General features: G+C 44.7%; 1 protein-coding gene across 13 annotated transcripts in view; it reads left to right on the top strand.

The window, feature by feature from the left end:
- Window positions 1-23,061, top strand: part of LPP (LIM domain containing preferred translocation partner in lipoma) — a 349,989-nt gene that overhangs the window by 308,994 nt on the left and 17,934 nt on the right. For all 13 annotated transcript variants that reach the window (XM_075157104.1, XM_075157110.1, XM_075157103.1 and 10 more), the window contains one exon: window positions 20,608-20,786. In XM_075157104.1, the coding sequence (XP_075013205.1) occupies window positions 20,608-20,786 (179 nt within the window). The remainder of the gene's footprint in view (window positions 1-20,607; window positions 20,787-23,061) is intronic.

Below are 23,061 nucleotides of genomic sequence, written 5' to 3'. Positions count from 1 at the left end.
AAGATCAGACAGGTCTACTTGTCTTTTATGTATACTCTTGATGCAAGTGAACTGGAAATAAGGATACCCACAGGACAGATCTTCAACTTCTGCATCTGCTGTGAAGAGAGGCGAGGAATTCATGTAGCAAACCCACGCCGTGAATCAGCGGTTACTAAAGTATGCTTATGGCTGCTCAATAGAGTTGGCCCCGCTTGGTGTATGCGTAAGGCTCCAGACTCCGTGCAAGTCATGAGGAACTGGGAGTAAATGATCTCTGACCCCTGTCAGAAGGGAGCATGGAGAAATGCGCGCTGTTTATTCCACCTGTCTTTGGAAATGTGCAGCCCTGAAGGACTGATTCAGAAGCCAGTTATGCTCAGTATGTCTGGAGTAACTCAGCTGCAGGGGATAGGATCGGCCCACTGTAAAAGCCACTGGGGGAATCGGGTCAGAATTCGGCCGTGCTGTTGCTTCGACCAGAGAATAAGATCTAGTGACTCTTACTTGGAGCAAAATACGAAAAGATCAAGGGCAGAATTAGTCATTTTCCCTGTGTTACATAACAATATTTTAGCAAACATTTTCTCCCTGAATGTTTAAATGCATTGCTTGAATAATCACTGAAGACAATGTGGTAATAATATGTTCCTTATGTGTTGGAGGCAAAGCATTCATTCTGGTTTTACTTTTGCAAAATGTATTAAACAACTTAGTTTTTGTTGATGTTTACACACAGGGAATTGGGGGGGGGGGTGTTGTTTTGTTTTTTACTGCTATTTCTTTAAGGGAGCACATTTTTTGTCTGGTTTGGAGTCAACTGGATTTCTATTAAATGGGTCTGATGCCTGTGGTGGGATTCAGCCCAGATAACTTCATCTAGCTACAAGCCACGTGCTTGGTCTGACACACATGCCTCTTGGGAGTGATGGTGGAGACTTGCTGGTACCTCTCAGGGAAGAATATTTTAACCAGCCCTACCTGAAACCCTCTTGCAATCACCCCGGTGTCTGTGTCACCTTTGCTCGGTGTATTTAAGGGAAGCCTCATCTGAGTACCTAGAAAGTAGGTTTTCCTCCAGCTCCCGAGTGGCCTGGTTGTTTAGTCATGCTCTAATTCGCCCTCATTCAGGGCTTGCTCCACCAGAAGAGGCAGTTCTGGCCATTTTCTTTGACAGAGCCCGGAAAAGAAAGTGGAGGTGCGGTACACCCAGACTCTTCTATGGGATGTATGTGGTTAGGAAACAGGCCCTGGAAATGAGTGACCCGGGCTCTGAAACCTCCTCAACTGGAGTGCAAAACCTCCCCAAAACCGCCATTTCTTTGAGAGGTAGAGGAGACACGAGGGGAGAGGCTGCTCAGGGGAGAGGTCTTGTTGGCAGCTCCAGCTGAGGCCAGCATGCAGAAAATACCCTGGGATGTGCAGGGCCAGAGCGGGGCAGGGAGGGGATGGGAGCGCTCATTGGGAAGATGTGGGTCAGGACTGCGCCTGTCCTCCCACCACGGGCTCTCAGCCTGCTCCAGCTCCCGCTTGGAAAAGCACAGGGCTAATACTGCCGACCGCAAAAAGGAGTGGAAAAGGGTCTTGCTCCATGGGAGGTGTGCAGTGGGCACTGCGATGGGCATGGTGATGCTGGAGGGGTGCAGTTGTATGGGCTACGATGGTACCTGCGGGGGAAAAGGTGGGTTGAGGAGGAGTGGCGTGATTTCTTTGGCTGGCTGGCCAGGAGGGGTTCTTGTTGTCAGAAATGGATTTTACTGGGCTTGAAACTTGGATTAAAAAAATGTCTATATTAGCTCCAGACAGAGATGCGCCCTGGAATCTTGGAAACTGTTTCACTGCTGGCTTTGGGAGGAAATTTTGGCTTTCTAAGTTACAACATGACTGATATGTTCTATTTGTTTTTTTGAGAACCTTTTTTTTTTCATACTCCCATGACTCAAATCCATTTGAATTTTTCCCTTTGAACCATGTGTTTGTAAGCTCTGGCTAGCCTAGCATTGCATTTGATATTCTGGCATTGGGCAGTGGAAGATGGAGGCGTGTTTTTCCACTGCTGCCACAGCGGTCTTCAGCTCAGTGTTGCAAAGCACAACTTTTAGCATAATCCACCACACTCAGTTAGGCTCTGACACTTCCCAGGAGGAGCAGGCATGGGGATTTTGATCCACCAAGGCCAGCTTTGCTGAATAGAAGCACTACAAAGAGAGGCATAAGCCTTCTCTCTTATTTTGGCATCTCTTTCTGGCCTGAAAAGTACCACCTCCTCCCCTGCCTGAGTTTTGCTGCTCTTCTGTGCTTAAGCAGGGTCTGTTCTTTAATGACATAATCAGGGTAGGGGGGGTCGTCTTCACCCACCCTCAGGCCCTTCGTACAGTCCTGCTGTTCAGAGCACTGACCTAAGATGTAGGATATTTAGGGCTGATTTTGAAGTGAGAGTTGGAAGGCAGCCTCCAATCTTCCCCCTTGCATTGCAGGGTGCAGATAGTTGGCGTAGGCATCCTTGCTTTCTTCTGGGCAAGTGTTTCTGCTTTGCACAGGTAAACATTTGCTGGGCCAGAGAGAGACAGGCGGAGGAATTGATGCTATCACTGTAAGGTCAAACTGTTTGCTGGAGAGAGAGGACACCAGCCCTCCAGGCATGCTCTAAGAACACACTGCAGATCCAGCTCTGCAAACAAGATGTACAAGGGCATGTCCCATTTGTGACTTGCCACCAGCCCCGAGTCTCCAGCCAGCATTGTACAATCAGCACTTAAATGGTTGTGTGAATCCCTGGTGATGAAAAATGGAGGCACCTCAGGGACTTTATTGAAAGCCTGCATGTTTTCCCTTCCTGCCATCTGCACCAGCTCCCCAAGGGCTCTGAGAGCTGAGTCTGCAAGCTTGCTTGCTCCCTTACGTGCTGTTTAGGCAATTGGGCAGGCCTAACGAAGCTCTCCGGGACATCCTCCCTGCGTGAGGAACATCACCACCACCGGGGTGCCGCCATGGCGCTGGTGCCTGGTGGAAACACAGCTGACACATCTCCTGATGCCTGGAAAAGGATTGGAGTCCACCTTGCTTTCTGGGGGCTGGGTTGCCTGCAGGGCTAAAAGGGGTAAAAATTTATTTTTGGTTGCTGCTGTCAGCTGACGTGGCTCTGATGCACTCGTGTAAGCGGGCAGCATTTTCACATCTGTGCTGTTTGCTTTAACATGTCAAACAGCTGATATTTTTGCAAGGTTTCCTTAGCTTCTCCCTCCCTCCCCTTCTCTTCTGTCTCTATAAAATAATACTGCTATAATCCAGTTTGACTCAGCAGGATCCCTTTCACGCTGGCTAATCCCCATATATAGGCATCAGTTCAGGGAGGTGCACCAGAACGCTGCAATATTTTCCCTAACATTTTGTTTAACCAGGATGACATTATTCAGACAAATTAATTCCTCCAAGATGTAAACTTGTTCTGACTGAGTGCTGCAGCAGCCTCCCTGAGAGCAACAAACCATGATCTGACATCTTAACAGCTCTCTGCACGGTCAGGGGGAGTCTTACATAAAAGATCTTCAGCTGTGCGTATCTGCAAGGTGCAGCTGCCCCTTTCTGTAGATAGATTTCTTTTCCAGCAGGTTTTGGTGAAAACGAACTTTTTTTAAGAAGTTAATGGGATCTAAAGCACAAGCCATTTTGGAAAATATCCTCGCATATGAAAACAGAGGGTAGAGACTACCTTACTCTGTGAAATCCTTGCCAAAGATTTGAAAAATGGAGGTCACTCTTCTTATGTCACTCTTCTTCCGTTATGCATTGAGTTCATCTTGCATGTCTGAGCTAGCATGTTCCTATATGGGATTTATAAAGCTCAGGTGCACGTGCAGCTGATGTGTCAGCTGTATGTGCCAAATAGCAGTGCCTGTAGGAGTGGGAGAGGAAAATGTAACCAGCCCTTCACAAGTCTGCCAAACAAAGGAATTCCTGGTGTGCTTCATGGGGAGGAGGTCCCAGCATGGGAAAGTGGCCCTACGGTGCCGCTTTGACCCCATATGGGGTATATATGGGGAGGTGAGCTACCTTATGCTCCTCTGTGACACCATCTATTTGGGGCGGCGAGGCCAGGCTGCCAGAGCTGCATTCCACCCTGAGGTTTTCTGTCCCCATTGCCCCACGACGTTTTCCTGGTGCTTGGGTTACCTCTTCTACTCTGTAATGTCTGGGCTTTGGGAGCCAGCTGGGAAATGGCTTTTTCCTTCTCCTGCCCAGAGCATCATTATGCCCATTCAGGTGCTTACCAGTCCTTCCCCTCGGTGCTTCCCTTAGTTCCTAGATCCGTAATCCAGCAGGTCTGTGTGCTGGCCTCAAGCATGCCAAAGCTGCTGAGAGTGCCCTAAAGCAGGAGGAAGGAAATGAGAAATCTGGCTAACTTAAAGCAGCTAGGGCTAAGCTATTTGAACTCAGTCCTGGGTCCATATCTCCCAGCCCTTGCTCCTACTCTGAATTCTTCTGCTGCCTTTTATCTATCTTTTGCTCAGCTTGAGTTGCTTCCCTGTGCCTTAGTTTTATCTCCCTGAGAAATGGGTGGATGTTAATCGTTTGTTCATTGAGACTTGCATGGAGTGACTTCAGAGGGCTTAGCTGACTGCATGGCCACGGTCCTGGGGTGCTGGGAGCTTGTCCTAGCTGGATTTCTCTTCTACACCTTACCATCTCCTAGGCTAGCCAGAGCAGCTTGGGGAAAACACGTTCTCTTCTTTGCAGCGCAGTGTATTATTGACAGAGGGCGTCACTAGAGGCTCCTGGTGCTCTACTTTAAGTACCTTAATGTAATAACACCGTTAATACAAACTGAGTTAAGGTTACAGCAAATAAATGTAACATCCAAAAGACACTGAATGATTAAAAAGGTTTATAAGTTGCAGTTTACAGAAATAGTTACAGGTGCATGAAACTACCTTATACTTAGATTAGTTTGAGGTTCTCCTCACTCTGTATTGGCTGTGGCAGATGCTTTCCAGTTTCTTCCACAAGGGATCTTTTGCATCTCTTTCTCATGGTTCTGTTTGTGAAAGATCTGGCATTGGGAGACATTGGGAATGTACTTTCTTTTATATTGCAGTTTTGTCTTTTGGGGGATAGTCAGTCTCTAAGCTCTCTCCATTCTTCCAGCCCTAGGATCATCTCTACCTAGTGATTTTGAGTTCTTGTTGCAGAAGCGGGCTTGACCAGTAGCTTTCAAAATGTTGTCACTCAGGCATGCCTATCTATCACCTACACAATAGTAACCAGAGTCAGTTTGTTGCTTTCCAGGGGCTTGTCAGAGTGATTAGCAATTTCCCACCCCTACCCACCCCACACCCCCACACCCCCCCACACACCCCCCGTAAAAAGGTAAAATACTTTTTCCTCCTGTCGAAGCAGTTCTTTAAATCTTTCTGCAAAACCTTTTGTACACTGAAGTTTTTATTTCATATAGACATGTGGAGTAACTACCACACATTATACAAACCCTGAAATGCCATTAAATCACACAGCTCATTAATGGCTTCTGCTTAAGACTCCCTGTGATGGTAACCAGGCAGCCTGGGATAAACCATCTGTCCCCAAACCATGTCTTTGGGGCCAGAGTGACTGTCACTGCAAGAGAAACCATGTGAAAGGGCATGGCTGGCATAGATTCCTAGTGCAGTACTGCAGTGTACTTGGTGCTTATCTGTAATCTGTTATTAGCAACAAAGAGAAAAATAACTGCTGATAAAATTAATGGATTAGTAAGATGTCAGAGCAGTGGAATGGAGGGGCATCGACTGATGAACATCCTGGACTCATTTGAGCAAAATTGGTTTAATACACCCAACTGTGAGGCCATCTATCTGTCCAGGAACAAAACCATCATTTTTTGGCACACCAGCTCTATCTGGAGCTGGAGGCTCATCCTGCAAAGTGCTTTCCTTAGGAAGGAGCAGAGTTTTCTGTACAGCCAGCTAAGGAAGACTTCCAGTGTTGTGGCAGAAAGGGCTGATACCAGCCCTTGCAAAAAGACTAAGGTGAAGAGTCATTTTATATCAAGTTCAGTGTTGGTGAGAGAGTGGAATCCCCTATCTAGGCGTCTGTCCGTCCCTTAAAAGGACACTGAAAGACTGAAAAGGAAGATAAAAGAGCCGAAGGTGGGAGAGAAAAAAATACTTTAAAGTGAGTTCAGACAGTTTAGCTTTGCAGAGGTGGTGTCATGTGATGTATAAGGTGAAGTACTGGCTAATACAGAAACTTTAATAGTGGTGAGAGGCAGAACAATGGTGGAAGCAGTAGCCAAACACACTTGCAGTAGAAACGAGACAAATACTTTAACAGTATGACTGGTTACCACTGGAACAAAAGACGGGTAAGCGATAAGTCTTCATCTCTTGATGTCTTCAGACTAGGCCTGGACACTGTCGTGGAAGTCCTGATTTAGTCAAACCTGTAGAGCACTAAATATCATAAGGGGATCAGCTGCCAGGGATTCTGCACAGCAACAATGCTGTGATAGCGCCAAGGACCTCACGGACTGTGGATTTGGGGGGAGAAGGGGTGGTGCCTTGTTTTGTTTTCTTTTTGTCACGTTCCCAAAAGAGAGCAGAGAGCCCAGGCATGGTGGGAAGATGGGAAGCATGCACATCGTATGTTGGCGAGGTCCCTGTGTCCCGTATATGACACTAGCTAACACATTCCTCCTGTTAGACCAGTGCCATGGCAGGTCCAGATGTCAGTAAGTCCAGCTGATAGCACTGAAGAATGATGATTTATGGCCACTGGAGATTTTTTGCCTTTGTTCAAGGAGCAAAAGAAAAGCACTTAGAGGTGGTGCTTGGGGTGGTCAGCCGTTTAGGTCAGAAGAGGTAAAAGCTGGTGTTTACAAAAATTGGCCTTTTTTCTAGCCATCTTGTGGTTTGTCTTCTCCGCGAGAGACTATGGGCTGCTTTGTTTGTTTTTGTTTTTCCAAGATGCTGAACATACCCCAACTCAAGCTGCAGGCATAGAGCGTCTTTAAGAAAAGGCGGTTTGAATTAACCACCCTAAAATATAGAACACCCCATCCCTGAGGACACTTTTCAGTGTGTGACTGTGAGCGATTGGTAGTTAAAAGGACGGTTGTACCCAAAGTGAATTAATTCACACATCAGACCCTGAAAAGATCCTAGGAATGCCAGGCAAACAGGCTAGTTTAAAGTGCATGGAAGCAGGAGAATTAAATTGGAAAGACAGGTCTTTGGTATCCAGGCAGTATTTTCTCACCAGCAGATCTCAAAACACTTTCCAAAGCCTGGTAAGAACAAGTATATATGGGGTCAGATGAACCCTGGAGTGAGTGCTTGGTTTTCAGTCACGCATTCCAGATCTCAGCTCAAATATTTTTGTGTTGGGTTTCTTTCAGAAAAGTACAGAAAGACCCTGGAGCCAGAAATACTGTATAAAACACGCAGGATAATTAGCAACCTCCTGGAAACATGTGCAACTTTAATAAAATTTAAACTCCAGTTCCTTCCCACAGGTGGAGTCCAGCAGCACTGTAGGCAATATGCACAATTAAGCTATTTTTATGCCTCTTCATCTAAAAATGTGAGTGTTAAAACATATGTAGGTAAAGCAAATGGAAAGCTTAAAATTGCCTGTGCGCCATGCTCGTTTGAACTTGCTGCATTAGTTCTGCAAAAAGCCTGGATCGCTGCTGAAGAGTGTACTCCAGCAAAGATTTTGCAAAGAGAAATGTCTTCACCTACAAACCTGGCTTCTTAAAAAGCCCTATGACTTTGCAGCTCCAGAAGATATTGACTTTTCCTGCCAACCACAAAGGGGAATAAATGACTCTGGGAGGGCTCAAGTAATTACACAAAGTGCCTGGATCAACTTTTCCATGGGGATCCTGTAGCTACTGGTCTGATGGCTTAATAACGTGCTTCTGAAATGGCTGCTTTCCATTGCTGTTTCTCTCTGGGGCCAGATTTCCAGCAAGACTCCTTAGCTGCCCTTGCAGAACTGGCAGGAGGATGCTTGCTGGACTCGCGCTGCATGTGAAGGAGCCAACATTAACTTTTCCATAGGAAAACTTACAGGTAGGGCAGAGTTGGGCTATGCTGCCCCAGCAGCAAACCCGGAAAAAGAGGATGACTCAAAGTCCTAGATCACTTCCTTCCTCCCCACCCTTCGTTGCCACTCCCTGTTCCTCTGTCCTTCTCCCTCGTCTCTTTGGAAGCTGGTGTGGCAGCGCGTGTGGGGAGGGACTGCTTTGCACAGTAGGGTAGTATGGTGCCAGCAACAAAATGTGTTCCTTTCATTAGGAGACCACCAGCACTGTCCATATTGCCTGCATTAGCTGGGTCAATCAGGTACATGAGCCACATGTTATTACCGGACTGTCTTGTCCCTTTGCACCTGGATCGGGTCCATAGTTGGAGCCTGATGAAGAATGGCCCTTCCTTCTGTTGTTCCTAGTAGGTCCATTAAATCAGCAGCTATGGAAAGATGTGGGCTATACCAGTTTTACTTTGCGTGAGCTGCTTGGCAAAAGGCGAGGGTCAGGTTACTTTGGGTGTTCAGATGTTCTTGCTGGGGAAATGGCAATTTCTGGTCTTCAGAAAGGAAAGTTGGAAGTAACTTGTATTAGGATGGAGATGAGCAATTCAGCAGTTACGTTAATGAGAAACAACCATTGGTGCAGGTGATCTCAGACTTTTTAAAAATACTGTGTGAAGCGCCAGAGCACGGTCTTTTCCACTGTTATGGAAAGAAAATCCCCATAACAGAATGGAACAGTTACAGAACAGAATGATCCTGGAATAATGTTATTTTTTCTCCTATATTCCATAACCGGGTAGTTTCAGCCCGAGAGTCCATACACTGAGAGGATGCTATCAACTGGAGGATGGACACGTTATATAATATCTATTATACATTCAGTGTGTTTATATAAATGCACATTTCTTATGTAACTATGTCATTAGGAAAACAGTGAGGTTGGACAAGTTGGTTTCTCCTTCCGCTGCTGCTCCGCTTTGCTTGTTGATTCTCGAGTGCTGTCACAAGGCTGTGGAGTTTGTGTTACTGCTGTGTGTGCCCAAGTGAATATCTTCTTCTTTTCAAAAGCTCCATTCATGTTTGGGTTTTGATGGTTTTTCTCAACTGTTGTTTCTTTTTTTTAAATGTAATATTTGGCGGAGAGCCTTTGGTGTTGCTTTCACAAACTCGGGAGTAATCTGGTTAGTATATATTAGGGACTGACAGTTAGTTGACTAGCACAGTGTTCAGTGGCTGTGCTTTTCAGCTTTAAATAACATTCAGGGCAGCCTTCTCAAGTGATGTAAAAGACCTGGTAAAGAAATGCCAAGTGTCAGCTTGATTTTCAGTCTGCTCTGCTCTGATATAAACTTTCCCGACAGCTCAGACCAGTGTCCTTCATATTCCAAATCAATGCAAAATTTCTTGTGGTGATGAAAGGGAAAGAAATGACTTTAGAGTGAAGGCTTCCTGCTCTGAACATCCTTGACTAACCCTGCTGACACCAGAGAATTACCACCTACTCAGACATGCCCATCTGCTCTTGATGGCAACTCTGAGTCCAAGACACTTTTATTTGCATTCCAATGATTTTGCCATCCAAGACCTCTGTATCCAAGACTCTATGTTGTCTGTCCAAAATAAGATAAGGAACCTTAATTTTTCTAGTTTGAGAGCAAAAGAACAGTGCCAAGAGGTTAAATCAACTAGGTAGGCAATTGTGTTGCAAGGCATCTTCTGCCCTACAGTCCCACCATAGTGTCTTGAACAGAAGAGTAGCCCAAAGCTTCTGGTTTACTTTTCACACATCGTTCCAAGAAGGGTCTGATGTATAGTGCAGGTATCAGTTTGTAAGGTTAGAAGGAATAATGTATCACCCTTTTTCTCCCAACTGTACGTCGAGCTGAGTTCTAGCAGAAGAACCCTCGGAGGTGGGCTGGCGGTGCAGAGGGGCTGATGTAAATCATCTTCTCTATCTTTCTGTGGATGAGATCATCTCATGGTGGAGAAGGCAGGCAGTGGATGGGTTCTCAGGGTGGCACATCAGTCTTCAGCTAGAAAGCAGATGGATTTTCACTTTTCTCGCATCTCACTTGACTTCCCTGGGAAGTTCTCTTATCTGTGCCACGTCTTGCCTGGATTCTTCTTACATAGCTGTCTCCATTTTCCCTTTTTGCTATCCCTTCTTTCTTTGTCACTCTTATCTCAGCAGGTGGCTCAAACTTGCTTCTTCAGACTAGGAACTGAAGCAAGCATCCAGGTCATCTGAATGAAAAGAATAGGGTTGTCATTGCATCTAAAAATAATCCCAGTACCTGCTAGGTGATATATTTGGCCCTGGACTTACTCAGCAGCCTGCATTTGTTTCCAATTAGAGTCTGACTCTAGATAGAAGAATGGGTGTTGCTCCAGGGGATAACTTGGTTCAAGCCTCTGAAGAAATCCTGGCCCAAAAAAAAAAAAAAAAAAAATCCTGGTCTTGGTATAGAGGGGAAAGAGTATAGAAACGCAGTTCTTGCCTTACATTGACTCACTAAATTCTGCTTTATGTTATTCTTGACAGTGGCCAGTGCTGGTTGCCTGTGGTCTCTGCCCAGTGTTCTTCCAAAGTCTTCAAAATATGCATTTCACTCAAGAGGGTTTCTTCAGGAAATAAGAAACTACCTTTTCCCCTCCCTTTGGAAGGACCACAGAGCACCCACAAAGGTTTCAGCCCTTGAATTCCAGGCACAGATAAGTCTCCCATTGCCCTAAAGGCTCCAACATGTTCTCCTCACATCAGGGACTTAAATGTATTTGGCAACTCTTTAAGAAACACGTCAGGGATTTGGGAGAATCTTATTGTCACTGTCAGTTTAGGTAGCAGCAGCATCCAAGTGCTGTGAGAGTTTCGGGGTTTTTTTTCCAAGCTTTATACTGGATTACATTATCTATTAAAAGCAGCTATTTTTATGCTGAACTGTTGCCATGACCTGTATTTCACAACTTGCACGTACACACTGAAAAATTATCTTGCACTCAAAAGGTGTTTCAGTGAAAGCTCCTTGAAATTCTGTGCAAAATCTCATTACCTTCTTGCTTGTTTTTTGGTTTGGATCAGTTTGGGGAGTTTATTACTTGGTAGTTCTACAACTTGACCTGACTTCTGTCAGAGCATCACAGGCTTTCCAATACCTTACTAAACCCACTCCACGGATAATGTGAAGCACAGAGGTGGAAAATAATGAAATTAAACTCTTGGAAAGCATCACTGGTGAACCCAAGGATAGAAGCTAGGTATCCTTAGTTTCCAGTGCTCTGTCCCTGCCACTAGAAAACATGACTTTCTCATGTGACTTGTATGAGAGATACATGAGAAACTTTGCATTCTCTTTGCTTGAGCAATTTAGGTGGTAAGGGGCAGCCGTTAAACTGATATTCAGCTGAAATATTTAACTATTTAACCTTTGGTAGCTATTAGAAGCAACTTAGAGATGCCTTTATCTGTGACTTGAAATAACCAGGGGGAAATGAGTTGTGTGCCTTGTGGCTTAGAGAGATGAGGTTTTTTTATTCTCGAGGAGTGAAGAGGAAGGATTCTGCCTTTTTTTTGTACTTTAGAAATACCCAGACTCTCAAGTAGTAGCCCTTTTTTTTTCCCTTGGTTTCTCCAGGAAATCTCTCTTGGAGAGCACAGGAGGCATAAAATGCTAGCTTTAAACAGGCTGTAGTTAAAAGGCTGGTGGTGTTCAATCTGTAACTGAAAAAAGCTCGTCTTTGCTGGATGCTAGTTTATTGACAGAGTTTCCAACTAAAATTTTATTTCCATGTTAATCAACAAGATTCCATTTTCTTGATGGTTTTTATGTCACAAATTCTTGCACTGCTCAGACAGTCCTTCAGGAAAAGCATGGCAGGCGAGAATTCATTTCTAATGTAAAAATACCAAGAAAGAGGAGGGTGAGGGGAACTATAAATAACCACTGAAATGTCACAGAGTCAGTCATTTTTTCCTCCGCAAGTCAGCTTTAGCAGTTAAGGTCAAGATAACATTTCCATGTCAATGGTCAGTTACATCAAAATTCTAAAACAGGAAGACTGAATGGAATTTTGGATTTTTTTTTTTCTTGTATTCTGACCAGATTTGACCAATTTATAGTCTCTTCGATCTGCCAGCTATGAGTTCCAGTGTTATTTTGGTTAAGCTCTTTGCCAGAGTGGCAAGCTTGGATTGGAGCATCAGGTTTATTAAAGGCTATGAAATTAAATTCTCTACCAAAAGAAAAGAAAAAAAGCCCACTTTTTGCCGATAGTCACTTCTTTGTATTTCCTTTGATGTGGTTCAGTTTGACTTGAATTTTAGCCTAACAATTTGCTACACAATTTTGTTTTGTTTTCACAAAGTTCTAATCAGTTTAAACTGCAAGTGGTTTGAAATGCCTCTCTAACAGCTTCCTCGGCGTTGCTAATTAAGCTTGAAATCTCTGTGTTGTCCACAATTGTATCTAAACAAGGAGCAGAGTGTATCTGCTCCCTGTTTGCCACATCTTCCAGCTGCATGTAATTCTGCTGCCTGTGCAGAAAGTAATCACAACAGGACAGATCCTTTGGTCCTTACTTAGGCAGAACTCCCAGGGTGGCATACAAGGTCAGGCACATCATGTGTGGAGGGAATAGATGGATTTGATGGTGTAAGGCAAGCAGTACAACATCTATAGCACAAAAACTGGAAGCGCTTGGGCATAGGGAACAGCTTTGCTTTATCTGCCAGAGCACTCTGTACCACAGAGCCCTGAGTTATGATTACGGCTTGTAGGTGCTCTCACCTGACATGTGGGTGTTAATAATAGGTAAAAGCGCAGGCTATCAAAACCTGCAATGTATTCCCCCTGTCCCTTAGGAGAAAAGCTAATAGAATATCATAGTTTTTAAAACTATCAAGGTTCACTTCAGTGGAAATAGAGAGTCCTAACTAATCCTCGAACCCATCTTTCTGCAGTTGGTAAAGCTGGCGGATTATTTACCTCTAGGTAGCGACCCCAGAGGTATGAAGCAATACTAATCTTCCGAGGCATGGTTGCCCTTGTGTGACGGGGTCCGGGGATTTCAGCGGTAGCTCTGTGCCAGTTTGCCTGAGCTGCAGAAGCCTTGAAGAAACTGTTTACCTCTGGCATTCTGAGAGGGATTCTGAGGGATTTCCTTCAAATTAGAAATTTTTGAAAATCAGCGTCTTGCGCCAGGCATTGTATTACGCAACAGTTTGGAACAAGGGCCAAAGGTCTGGTCGTGAGCTCAGGATCTCCTTGTATTGAAGAAATCAGAGATGGAAACTGTCTTATCAGATCATCCATCCCTGCCAAGGCAGGCTCGTCTCCTGGGCTCCGCTGGTGTTGCTCTGCTTTACAGATGCTCATCTCTCCAGCGTTCCAAAAGCCTGCCCCAGCTTAGTGGTTGGATGTTTTCTGGACCAGATGCAGTCCTGGTGTAGTGTGACCGACTTCACATAGTTATACTGGTGTTCATACCTGGTGTGTGCTGTGGTTGGCGGTGCTAACAGCAAGCATGAGCTGTGTGCACCAACATACACCATGCACTGTTTTGATTTTGTGCTCAATATGCAGCTCCTCTTTTTTGGCGTCAGTAGACAAGGTGTGAGAAGGTTTGGAAATGCACCTCCACCAGAAGGAAAATTACTGAAGGAACAGGAGCTGATTACCAAGACATACAGCAATGTCCTTCTACATAGTAGTTGCAAAGGATGCTTTCAGTTGCTTGGTTTACTGTAGTATTATGTGCGAATATAATTATTGTTGAAAAAACTTCATAGGCATAGACTTTTTTTATTCTTCATGCTTTTTTAAAGTCACCTGTGAGTTAGGAGCATTTCCCCAGTATTAAATTAAAAGCAGTCGCATTGGAGTACTCAGAGTAACAGCTCAGATGCTGTTCCGCAGCAAAGTCAGACCTTGTTGACTTTTGAGGTGTGTGCAGTTGTTGTAGATAAAAAAACTGGAATTGTTGCTGTTAAAAATACCTTGTTTCCATAAAGTAACCATTTGGGCACACAAACTACTCTGCAAGTATTTATCAAACCTAACAGCATCCAGTTTCTCACTGGAATATGCAACTTTTACAGCCATTTTATTTACAGGCAAACTGAGGCACAGAGCATGGGAATGTTTTGCCTCTGACAGTTACTTGGTTGAAAAGCTAGAAGTAAAATTCAGGCATTTTATCTTCCAGCCCACCAGTTTAGAGAATGAATACCTCATTTGTTACATTCGTAAGCACTCCTGTTTTAAAGTGACAAAGATCAGAGTGTTGTCAGAGCAAGGAATGTACACAAGATGAGTAGGTTTGAGTGCCAGAAAGTAGTTAAGTAATTTCCAACATCAGGCTTCTTGTGGATTTTTAGCTGGAAGGAGTCAGTGTCATTGTGGTTGGACATTGAGCCTAATGCAGAGCAGATCATATAACCCTGATGTTCCTTCATCGCTCTCAACTTGGTGGTACTAGAGGTGGACGTGGGTCTTACCTAAACTGGCACTGAGCAAGAGAGAAGTCACCCTGTCCCTGCCTGTGCTGTTCCAAACATTAATTACGTTCACCATTAAAAATATACACCTTTCTCCAGGTAGTATGGCCGGCTCACCTGCCTGCCAGATCCAGCAGCTTTCTCTAGGTTTCCTCTCCAGCCTTTGGTATGCTCAGACAATGGCAAAGCCACCCCTTAGCCTTCACTTGATAAGACAGCTATCTTAAGAAGGAGAAAATGGAGCTCCTTCCTCCTCTTACTGTAGAGCATATTTTGACATCTGCATATCATTTGTGAAGCATTTCTCAAGCCCTGTTCCATTTTCATTATGGCGTTTATGTTATTGCACATTTGTGGACTCAATTGCATGTCATTGTCATCTTTGCTACTAACATGAGCCATAAAATATATCAACCTTTCTCTAATAGTTACAGGGCAAGGGGGACTCCTTCACCCTGTATGCTGAGAGGAGACTGCCAGATTCACCTCCAGCTGCTCTGAATCCAAAAATACAAAGCCGAATTAGGTTTTCCTGACAAGAAAAGCAGATTCCAGCAGAGGGGAAGCATGCCAGCTGTGGTATTGCTACTGTGCTGGGAAAGGCACTAAAACCTGAGCTGAATGGAAGAACTATTTGAAAGCCACTGACTACCGCAACCTCCACAGCCTGAGTCTACACTATGCAGTTGGTAGCTGTATGCCCAGCTCAGATCCACATCATGCTGGTATTGTTGCAGGGATGCCAATGTAATTTATTCCAGTATCTTCCCTCCTTTCTCCCAGCAAAACAAGCTATACCAGCTAAAGAGCCTAGCAGTGTGTCTGAATTAGGGGGTTTTGCCAGGATATTTTGAGCTGCGAGGGGTCACATCTCTTGCCCCAACACACTGACGCAGCTATGGCAATGTGTCCTCAACATCAGAGAATTGGCCAAGGTGCTTCCCCAGGGCTCCCCCTTGTTGGACCTACCCCTCTGAGAGCAGCAGGAAGGGAAGGAAAGTGTCACCCACAGCTAATAATATGTCCAGCTGGTCAAGCTAAGTGAGAAAGTTTAACTCACACATGTCCAAATTCTCTTCTCAAATATGGAGGAAGGAATGTCATGCTGGCCATTAGTGAATTAAATGTTGTGTTTGCCAAGATTTACCCATCTGTGGAGATAGCAATTGGGGATGGCTGGGGATTTTGAGGGGGGAAATCGGGTCTTGGATTTTTCTTTTCTAGAAATAATGCCAAAAAAAAAAGGTTTTGAAAGTGTTGAAATTACATCTTGACACTTAACCCCTCCACCAATGTCTGCTTTGTATTTAATTTATAATCCAACTATGTATTTGCAGACCTAAAACCTAAATGAAACCATTTGAAGTGCAGTGTTTCAATTGACCTGATCTAATTTGGGGTTTATAAATTCACCAGACTTCTTGAGATTAAAGTGTTCTGTCTTCACTTAAGTATGGAAACATTTTCAAGCCTCAGAAATTATCCCACAATGGGGAAAATGTCTCCTGCTCTGCTCTCCTCACAGTCTGAGGAAATGAAGGACGGAGTCACAAGATTTAAAGCAATTCACTTACCGCACTTTACTAAGTTACAGTTCAACTACAGTAGTTGACCATGTGCCTGTTTTTAGCACAACAGTCACTTTTGATTCCCGCAGCTAATACCATCTCCTCTGCGCAGTCACTCCAAAAAATGTATTTCTTCTGCAGTGCTCGCAGAAAGTGAGTTCATATCCCAGTGCATGAGTTGCCAATGTAATTTATTCTAGCAACTTCCCTCTTCTCTTCCAGCAAAATAAGCTATACCATGCTCATGTCCCTGTGCATGAGCTCTTCTTGGTCTGCTGTTCAGAGTGCAGGAGAGATTATTTATGTTCATTAGAGCCCCGGATGAATTGCCAGTACATAAGAAGCAATGACTATTCTCTGAGTGGCTTTTCTTCTGCATTCATTGCTAGGTCATTGTGGGAGGGTCCTTGTGCTGCACTATATTGTGGGTTACTGCTGTCACCCCAAATTTGGTTATTAGGGGTTATAATCTACAGCGTTAGGGAAGCAGGATGAGCTGCAGTCCACAGGCTGTCACTGCAGTTCTGCTCCCCGAAGCTGTTTGCCAGCTGTCCATCTGGGATGTGAAGTTTTCAGGAGGGGATTCAACCACTTCCCACTTCCACTCTTCAATGGCTCTTGCACCCCAGAAGTCTTTCACAGCAGTTTGGATTTTCACTTTGTGTCCCATGTTTAAACCTAACATCTGCAACTCCCTTTGGCTTTCTGTGGTTTCTGAAGGGCCAAGTATTGCTATAGGGAGGCCCTCAAACAACTCCCTGTCAGATACTTCTTCCCAAGCAGTTCCCACTTTGCTGCTGATTGTGCCATATGTGTTTAAGTCTCTTAGTTTTTACTTGCAAGCTGATGCTTGATGTCCTCATCATTTCAGTTGTTCTTTGCTTGTGTTTTAGTGTATCTTTGCTTGGGGTTATTTTTCTTACTAATGTATTAGGGTGCCTTATTCTCCCCAGGTGAGATTTTTTTTCTTTGCCATGGATAAACAGTTCTGCCCTCAAGAGATGTGGACCCAGACTCAGCCTTTATCATTGGGCCAACCTTCCATTTAGAAATGAATGGTTCCTTCCCCATCCTTTTCAAACCCAAAAAATGAGTTGGATTTGGAGACCCAAGTGTCTCCAAAAAAGAAGGGCACTCCCTGCCTCTTAGCCAAAAACATGAGAAAAGGATGGTAAACTTTCCCCTCGGCCCATGCTGGATTTGTGGTCCAGATTCTTATGACGTGAATTTGACCACAGGCCTAGGGCTGATATATCCTAGCTGGTTCTTATCTTTCTTCTCTGCCTTGCTTTGGCTCTCTCTGTAGCTCATCAGATGCACTCATCTCTACCTGTTGATTACAGAGAGGGCTGGCAATGGCAGCTTGGGAGAAAAGAAGAAAAACAGGGTGGTTTAGGTTTTTTTCTTCATCTTGTTTGGCTTTATGAATGCCTGAAAGCTCCAGGAGGTGCTAGGAGAGTTAGCTGAACTGTGAAAGAGAGCAAAATCAAGAAGCCAAACTTATAATCCTACAGGGATGCTGTTCCTGTAATGTGCAGAAATACCTTTGTGCAGGTTGTTAGCTGCTGGGGCAGCATTTAGGCATGTGGGATAACCTGATTAAAGAATCAAAAAAAAAAACCTGTTAGCTCCGCAGGCCAAATCCTTCCTTACAGCATCCTGATGTCAAATGGGTGTGAATCAAGGAAGCTTTCCCTTTGGCATCTACTGGTAACACCTTGAAGAGAAGGGTCTGAGCCAGGGTTCTAGCAAGGAAAGAGGCTTAAGCAAATATACTCCCAGACAGGGAGTGAGCTGGAGTCTGCAACTAATGACTTTGTTTTTTCTCACTGGTACAGATTTGGAAGGATGAAAAGAATAAATTTCTCAGGTCTGATTTTCAGGTTGTATAGAAGGTTTAATCAGGAGCTGGTTAATTTAAAACGCTTGTCTGTCTTAGCTGCGAGAATGTCAAACAGTGTGACTGAGCTGAGATTTGGAAGCAGAAGACGCGTTTGCTGAAGGCGTAATCCAGAAGCATGATTACCTGCTGTCCTGGTCACTGCAACGCTTCCACCAAAGTCAGCATTAACACGAGATGTCAGACAAGATGATTGTAATGATTCCTTGCGGTCTTAAACTCCATGTGTCTAGAACGTGTGAGTAGGAGTTGCATCAGATCAGTAGTGAGAGCATTTCCAGGCCACACAGTTTGGTGTTAAGTCCCTTCGCAGAGTGGGTTGCAGCTGCAGGTTTCCACTCTGTTCACAGCACCAGGTAGGCTGTGCGCAGTTGTGCTGTTATACAGGCTGTCGTAGCAGACCAGGGGCACTGCTTAGCAGGTCAGCCCCCAAGTGTAGGTAAGCCATGAAACTCCTGGCCATGTTGTGAGTGCTCAGTGTTTATCAGAATTCAAAAAGCGATCAGGAAAGTTCATGGGAGAAACACCCACTTGAGGTGAAGTACGGAGAAGATGAGCTCTGGCTCAGGAGGTCCCTAAGCCAGAAATCGCTGGAGGCTGGGAGCATATCCTAAGGAATTGCTGTGTTTTGCTTGCCCTGTTCTCATACCTTGGCCTCCATTGTTGGCAACTGTTGGAAACGAAGCAAGCAGTGACTTGGTGAGGCAAACACTCTATACCTGCACGTATACAGAAGTTGTCATAGAAAATGCCTTACGAGTGGCACAATCTTCCATTGGTATCTGCAGCTATGCTGCATTCATTCCTTGGCAATACAGAGAACGGTAAGGATACAGACGGAGATGATGCGATCTGCTTATGCAAAGCAAAATGGTAAATTTGCCAGGTTATTTCTCCAAGGAGAAAATTATTGACCTTGCTTTTTCTGGCATACCAGCTACTGTTATAATGATGATGATGGTGACAGCAACCAGACAGAAAGGCCAGCAATAATTCTTTCCTGCCCATTATTACAAGGCATAAAGCAAAATCCAGTCTGAAACCAACGCTAGTCTGGCTGTGCTCTCTTTACAAATGTGTGAGGCAGTTCTCATATGGGTTGAAATTCAGGACTTTTCATATCGACCTTTCCAAAAACAACCCTTTTGATCTGATGTGAACCTGGGTATTTTTGTGTTTGTATCTTACCAGTGATTTGCAGCCCAGAGATAACGTCCGATAGCAAATATGTGAGTGTAGAAGTAACCTCTCTGAGCTCCTGGGTGATTCATCTCCTGACAATACATTTTGGCTGCACATGTAAGGGCTGGATCTTGCCCCTGAGAATATTGGCTCAAAGAAGCAATAACAATGCGGTCAGTCAAAGCACTACTTTCCCTGGGAATTTTGTTGCATGAGGAAGCAGAAGAACTTTAGCCTTCCTGTGTTTGTCAACATGATCTGCCTTCCAGCAGCTTTTTATATTTCTGTCCCATTAGATTTTTTCCTTTCCTTTTTTCCTCCTTCTTATTCCTGTCTATCTTAATCATAATCAATATTGTAATCATAGACATTCTACCTCATCCAAGATTCAAACACTGGTTGATAACATTATTTGATAACTCCAGATGCATCAAGCAGGAGTAGTAGGTGAAGTTTGCTTTCCTAAAGTCCAGTGAAATGACCCAAATCATTGCCATAGATTTATTGTTTGCATCTATGTGGGTTGCACCCTCCATTCATGGCATGTGTCTTTAAGGTGCTTGGTTTGAAAGGGTAAGTTGCACAATTGGTGTCAGAAGGGCCGGTGTGGCTCACAGACTTGAAGCAAAATTATCTTGGTGTTTCTATAACTAACTGCAAGGGTGAGTGAGGGTTGAAATGAGATGAATCATTCAATGGACCCCACTTGAAAGGTGGGGGTTTTTTTGGCTCCAGTGCTTCAGGAGCAGGCCAATATGTAAAACCTGTGTGGCAAGGATCATGGCCTTACAGCTGGCATTTCACAGTCATTATCTCAAACATCGTGGGCCAGAGATAAATGAACAGTTTAAGTCATCCTGAACTCCTGTCCTTGCAATGCTTTCATTGCAGACACTGCTTTGTTCTCTCCCCAGACTCAACAGTAGTCTCTGTGGTGGGAGAGGAAGATCAAGATTTTTTTACAAGGCCAGTAAAGATCCTTTATGGGAGCTGCATTGGCAGAGCAGTTGTGGGGTCTCTGTGTAGCCCCAGGAGTTCGAGCTCCTGCACGTTGTGGAGGTTGTCTCTAATCAACTCAGCTGCAAAAGGTCATTCAGACTGGGCAGTCCAGAGGCAAAAACCCAGGAGTGCAGGCTGCATAACTCCTTCATGTGCTCTTGGCTACAGAAGTTGTGATGTCTCAGATACAGCCACCTGATGGGCCATCTCTGATCATTTATCAGAGCTGCTGAGAGAAGCCTCTGGTTTGCGTTCTCACACCATACTAAAGGCTTGACCCAGGCCCTGTGCTGTTATCATAGTCTTTGTTGACTGTACTGTGCTTATCTAGAAGAAATGAAAAGAAAGTACCTAAAGCTTCTAAAGTAGGTCAGCAGCAGCCTCCAACCCGATTGACCTTTGTAAATGTCCTGCTGAGATGGTGCTCACATCTGTTGTGTATGTTTTGTTTGCAGAACACGCTGGAGCAATGCAGCGTCTGCGCAAAGCCCATCATGGAGAGGATCCTGCGAGCCACTGGGAAGGCCTACCATCCCCATTGCTTCACCTGCGTGATGTGCCATCGCAGCCTGGATGGGATCCCCTTCACCGTGGATGCCGGTGGGAACATCCACTGCATCGAGGATTTCCATAAGTATGGCGCAAGCTGCTGTCAGTGGCTTTGCTTTATTGTCTTTCTCTTTTGTCCCTAAAAATCCTCCTTTTTTATTGTGAGTGTCCAAAAAGATCTGAACCCTCTACCACTTCCTTCTAGGGCTCTTAAATAGTAGGCAGAGCTTTGCTCCAAGCAGGCACACCATGGCATACAAGACAAATTGGTTAGGGGCCAGTGCTGCTTGATCTCAGTTTTGCTTGGATCTGAATTTATGGATAACCTCCATTTTAAATGCTCTGCATTCCCCCTGCCTTCCCCTGCACTCAGCATGTGCATGTTTCTCCTCGCTGCCGTACCTCTGCTTCCACATCAGCATCTCCCCTCTTCTTCCACCGAGCAATTAAGAGAAGTCCTGCACTGTTGCACTCTGCAGGTGTTTGCTTACCGGCTGGAGGGATCTAGGTGGCCACAGGGTGCTCTCAGCTCCTCTTGTTTCTAGTTGCTAATTAGCTTTTTAAAGCTGCTAAAAATACAGCCGTGGTAATAATTTATAGTGAAACTGCTATTTAAAGTAAGTTGAAAGGTATAGTTGCAAGTAGTTTCTGTCACTGCCATGCTACCAGCCCCATCATCATAATTAATCTAGGGAAGACAGGTAGATATAATCAGAGCACAAATGTTTCCCCTGTATGGAAAAGATAGACGTATTACACCCCTCAATTAAAAGAGGAGATCAATACTGACAAATGTGAGTTTACATCTCAACCATTTATCTCTTAATTTCTAAGGGGGTAGACTTAATTACAGCCTCGTGACATCAATGTGTGGGCCTGAAAGCTCGAAGAAGCAGGTTGACTTGACAGGAAGGGAAGCAGCCATGATCAACTAGCGTGTTAAGATCCAACGTGAGGATGTTCCCTGTAGCTCAGATAGGCTGGGTTAATTGGCAGCTTCTGTGTTGCCTTGCTTTTCTGTGCCAGCAGTTGCATGTAAGGTAAAACTTGGTCCTGAGCACAGGCCCAACAGAAGGCTTACGCACCACTTGGGCTCCTGAAGGGTTTCCCTCACACCCACTTACGATTTGGAGACTGCTCCTTCCCCAAGCCCCACAGGCCAAGGGCTCACAAGCCTTCAGGAGGAAGGTTGGGAGCAAGAGCTATGTCCCATGTTGAAGTCTTTTGGCAGTGACTGGATGTGGACCTCAGGGCTCTGAGAGTGGGAAGTGGGAGGCTGTCAATCCAGGGAAAGGACACAAAAATCATTGAGTGAAAGATTGAGGGGAAGATGACGGGAATAGCGTGAGACCTAGTGTGACACTCAGAATGTCTTTGGGCAACCACACGTTTAGCAGCACTTCAGCCAGCCCAACTTTAATTGATCAGGGATGACATATCCTCCTGGTCTGGAGGTTGAGAGCTCTACGTCTTGTACCTTCTCTTGATAACACCACTGTACCTGATGTTCACACTGTTGCTTAGCTATCCTCTGAGCTTGGGCCCCACAGTAGCACATCCACATCCCCTGAAATCTGCAGGAGTCATCTCTGGGTCCTGGGAGTTAATATTTGGCTCATAATGAACTACCCACAGTGGCCTGGACAGAGAAATGTTGAAGTATTCTTAAGCACCATATTTGAGCTAAATGGCACAAGGAAGCGCCTGCATGAAGCAGCATATAATTAACTGCGATTACAGTTCCGGTCATATCATGATCCATTTAACTTATTTTTCAGAGCACTTGCTATAGCCACTGTTTAATTCATTTTTTCATTAGGTTGCAGCTACAGACATCTTTCATCTGATGGCAGTGAAATTGACACTTTTCTTTACTCCTAGCACAGATAGACTTTTTTTTTCTTTTCTAAGCTAGTTAATTCTGAGGTGATTCATGTGACAGGCTGGGTGGCAGAGTCAATCTTTCCTAGGCATTTCAGAAGAGAAGGGCCTTTGATCTCCTCGTGTTCTGATGTTTGCCATAAGCATTGCCCTCTCTCATTCCATAGCCTGTGACCCCGGCTCTCATTACATGGCAGCAGATTTTGTAGGTACAAGTTTCTTTTTTTTTTTGTGGGTAGAATTTGCAGCCAGGGAATTGGTACCCATAGGTTTTGAACAGCAGTAAATAATGATTCTAAATGTTCTCAAGCATCTCTACCTGTCTGGGAGCAGAGATGGCCACTTCTCATGGGCAATTGGGGGAAGCAAAACCAGAGCTAATACAGAACATATGTGAATTAGCCAGAAGGGCATACAATGGGCAATATAAGGGGAAAAAGAAAGGTCTGTGCTCCTCTTGATCTCTGAGCTGACTAAGC

The sequence above is a fragment of the Calonectris borealis genome, chromosome 9 (genome assembly GCF_964195595.1).
Source record: "Calonectris borealis chromosome 9, bCalBor7.hap1.2, whole genome shotgun sequence".
Taxonomy (NCBI): Eukaryota; Metazoa; Chordata; class Aves; order Procellariiformes; family Procellariidae; genus Calonectris; species Calonectris borealis.
This window is presented reverse-complemented; position numbering and strand designations above follow the sequence as displayed.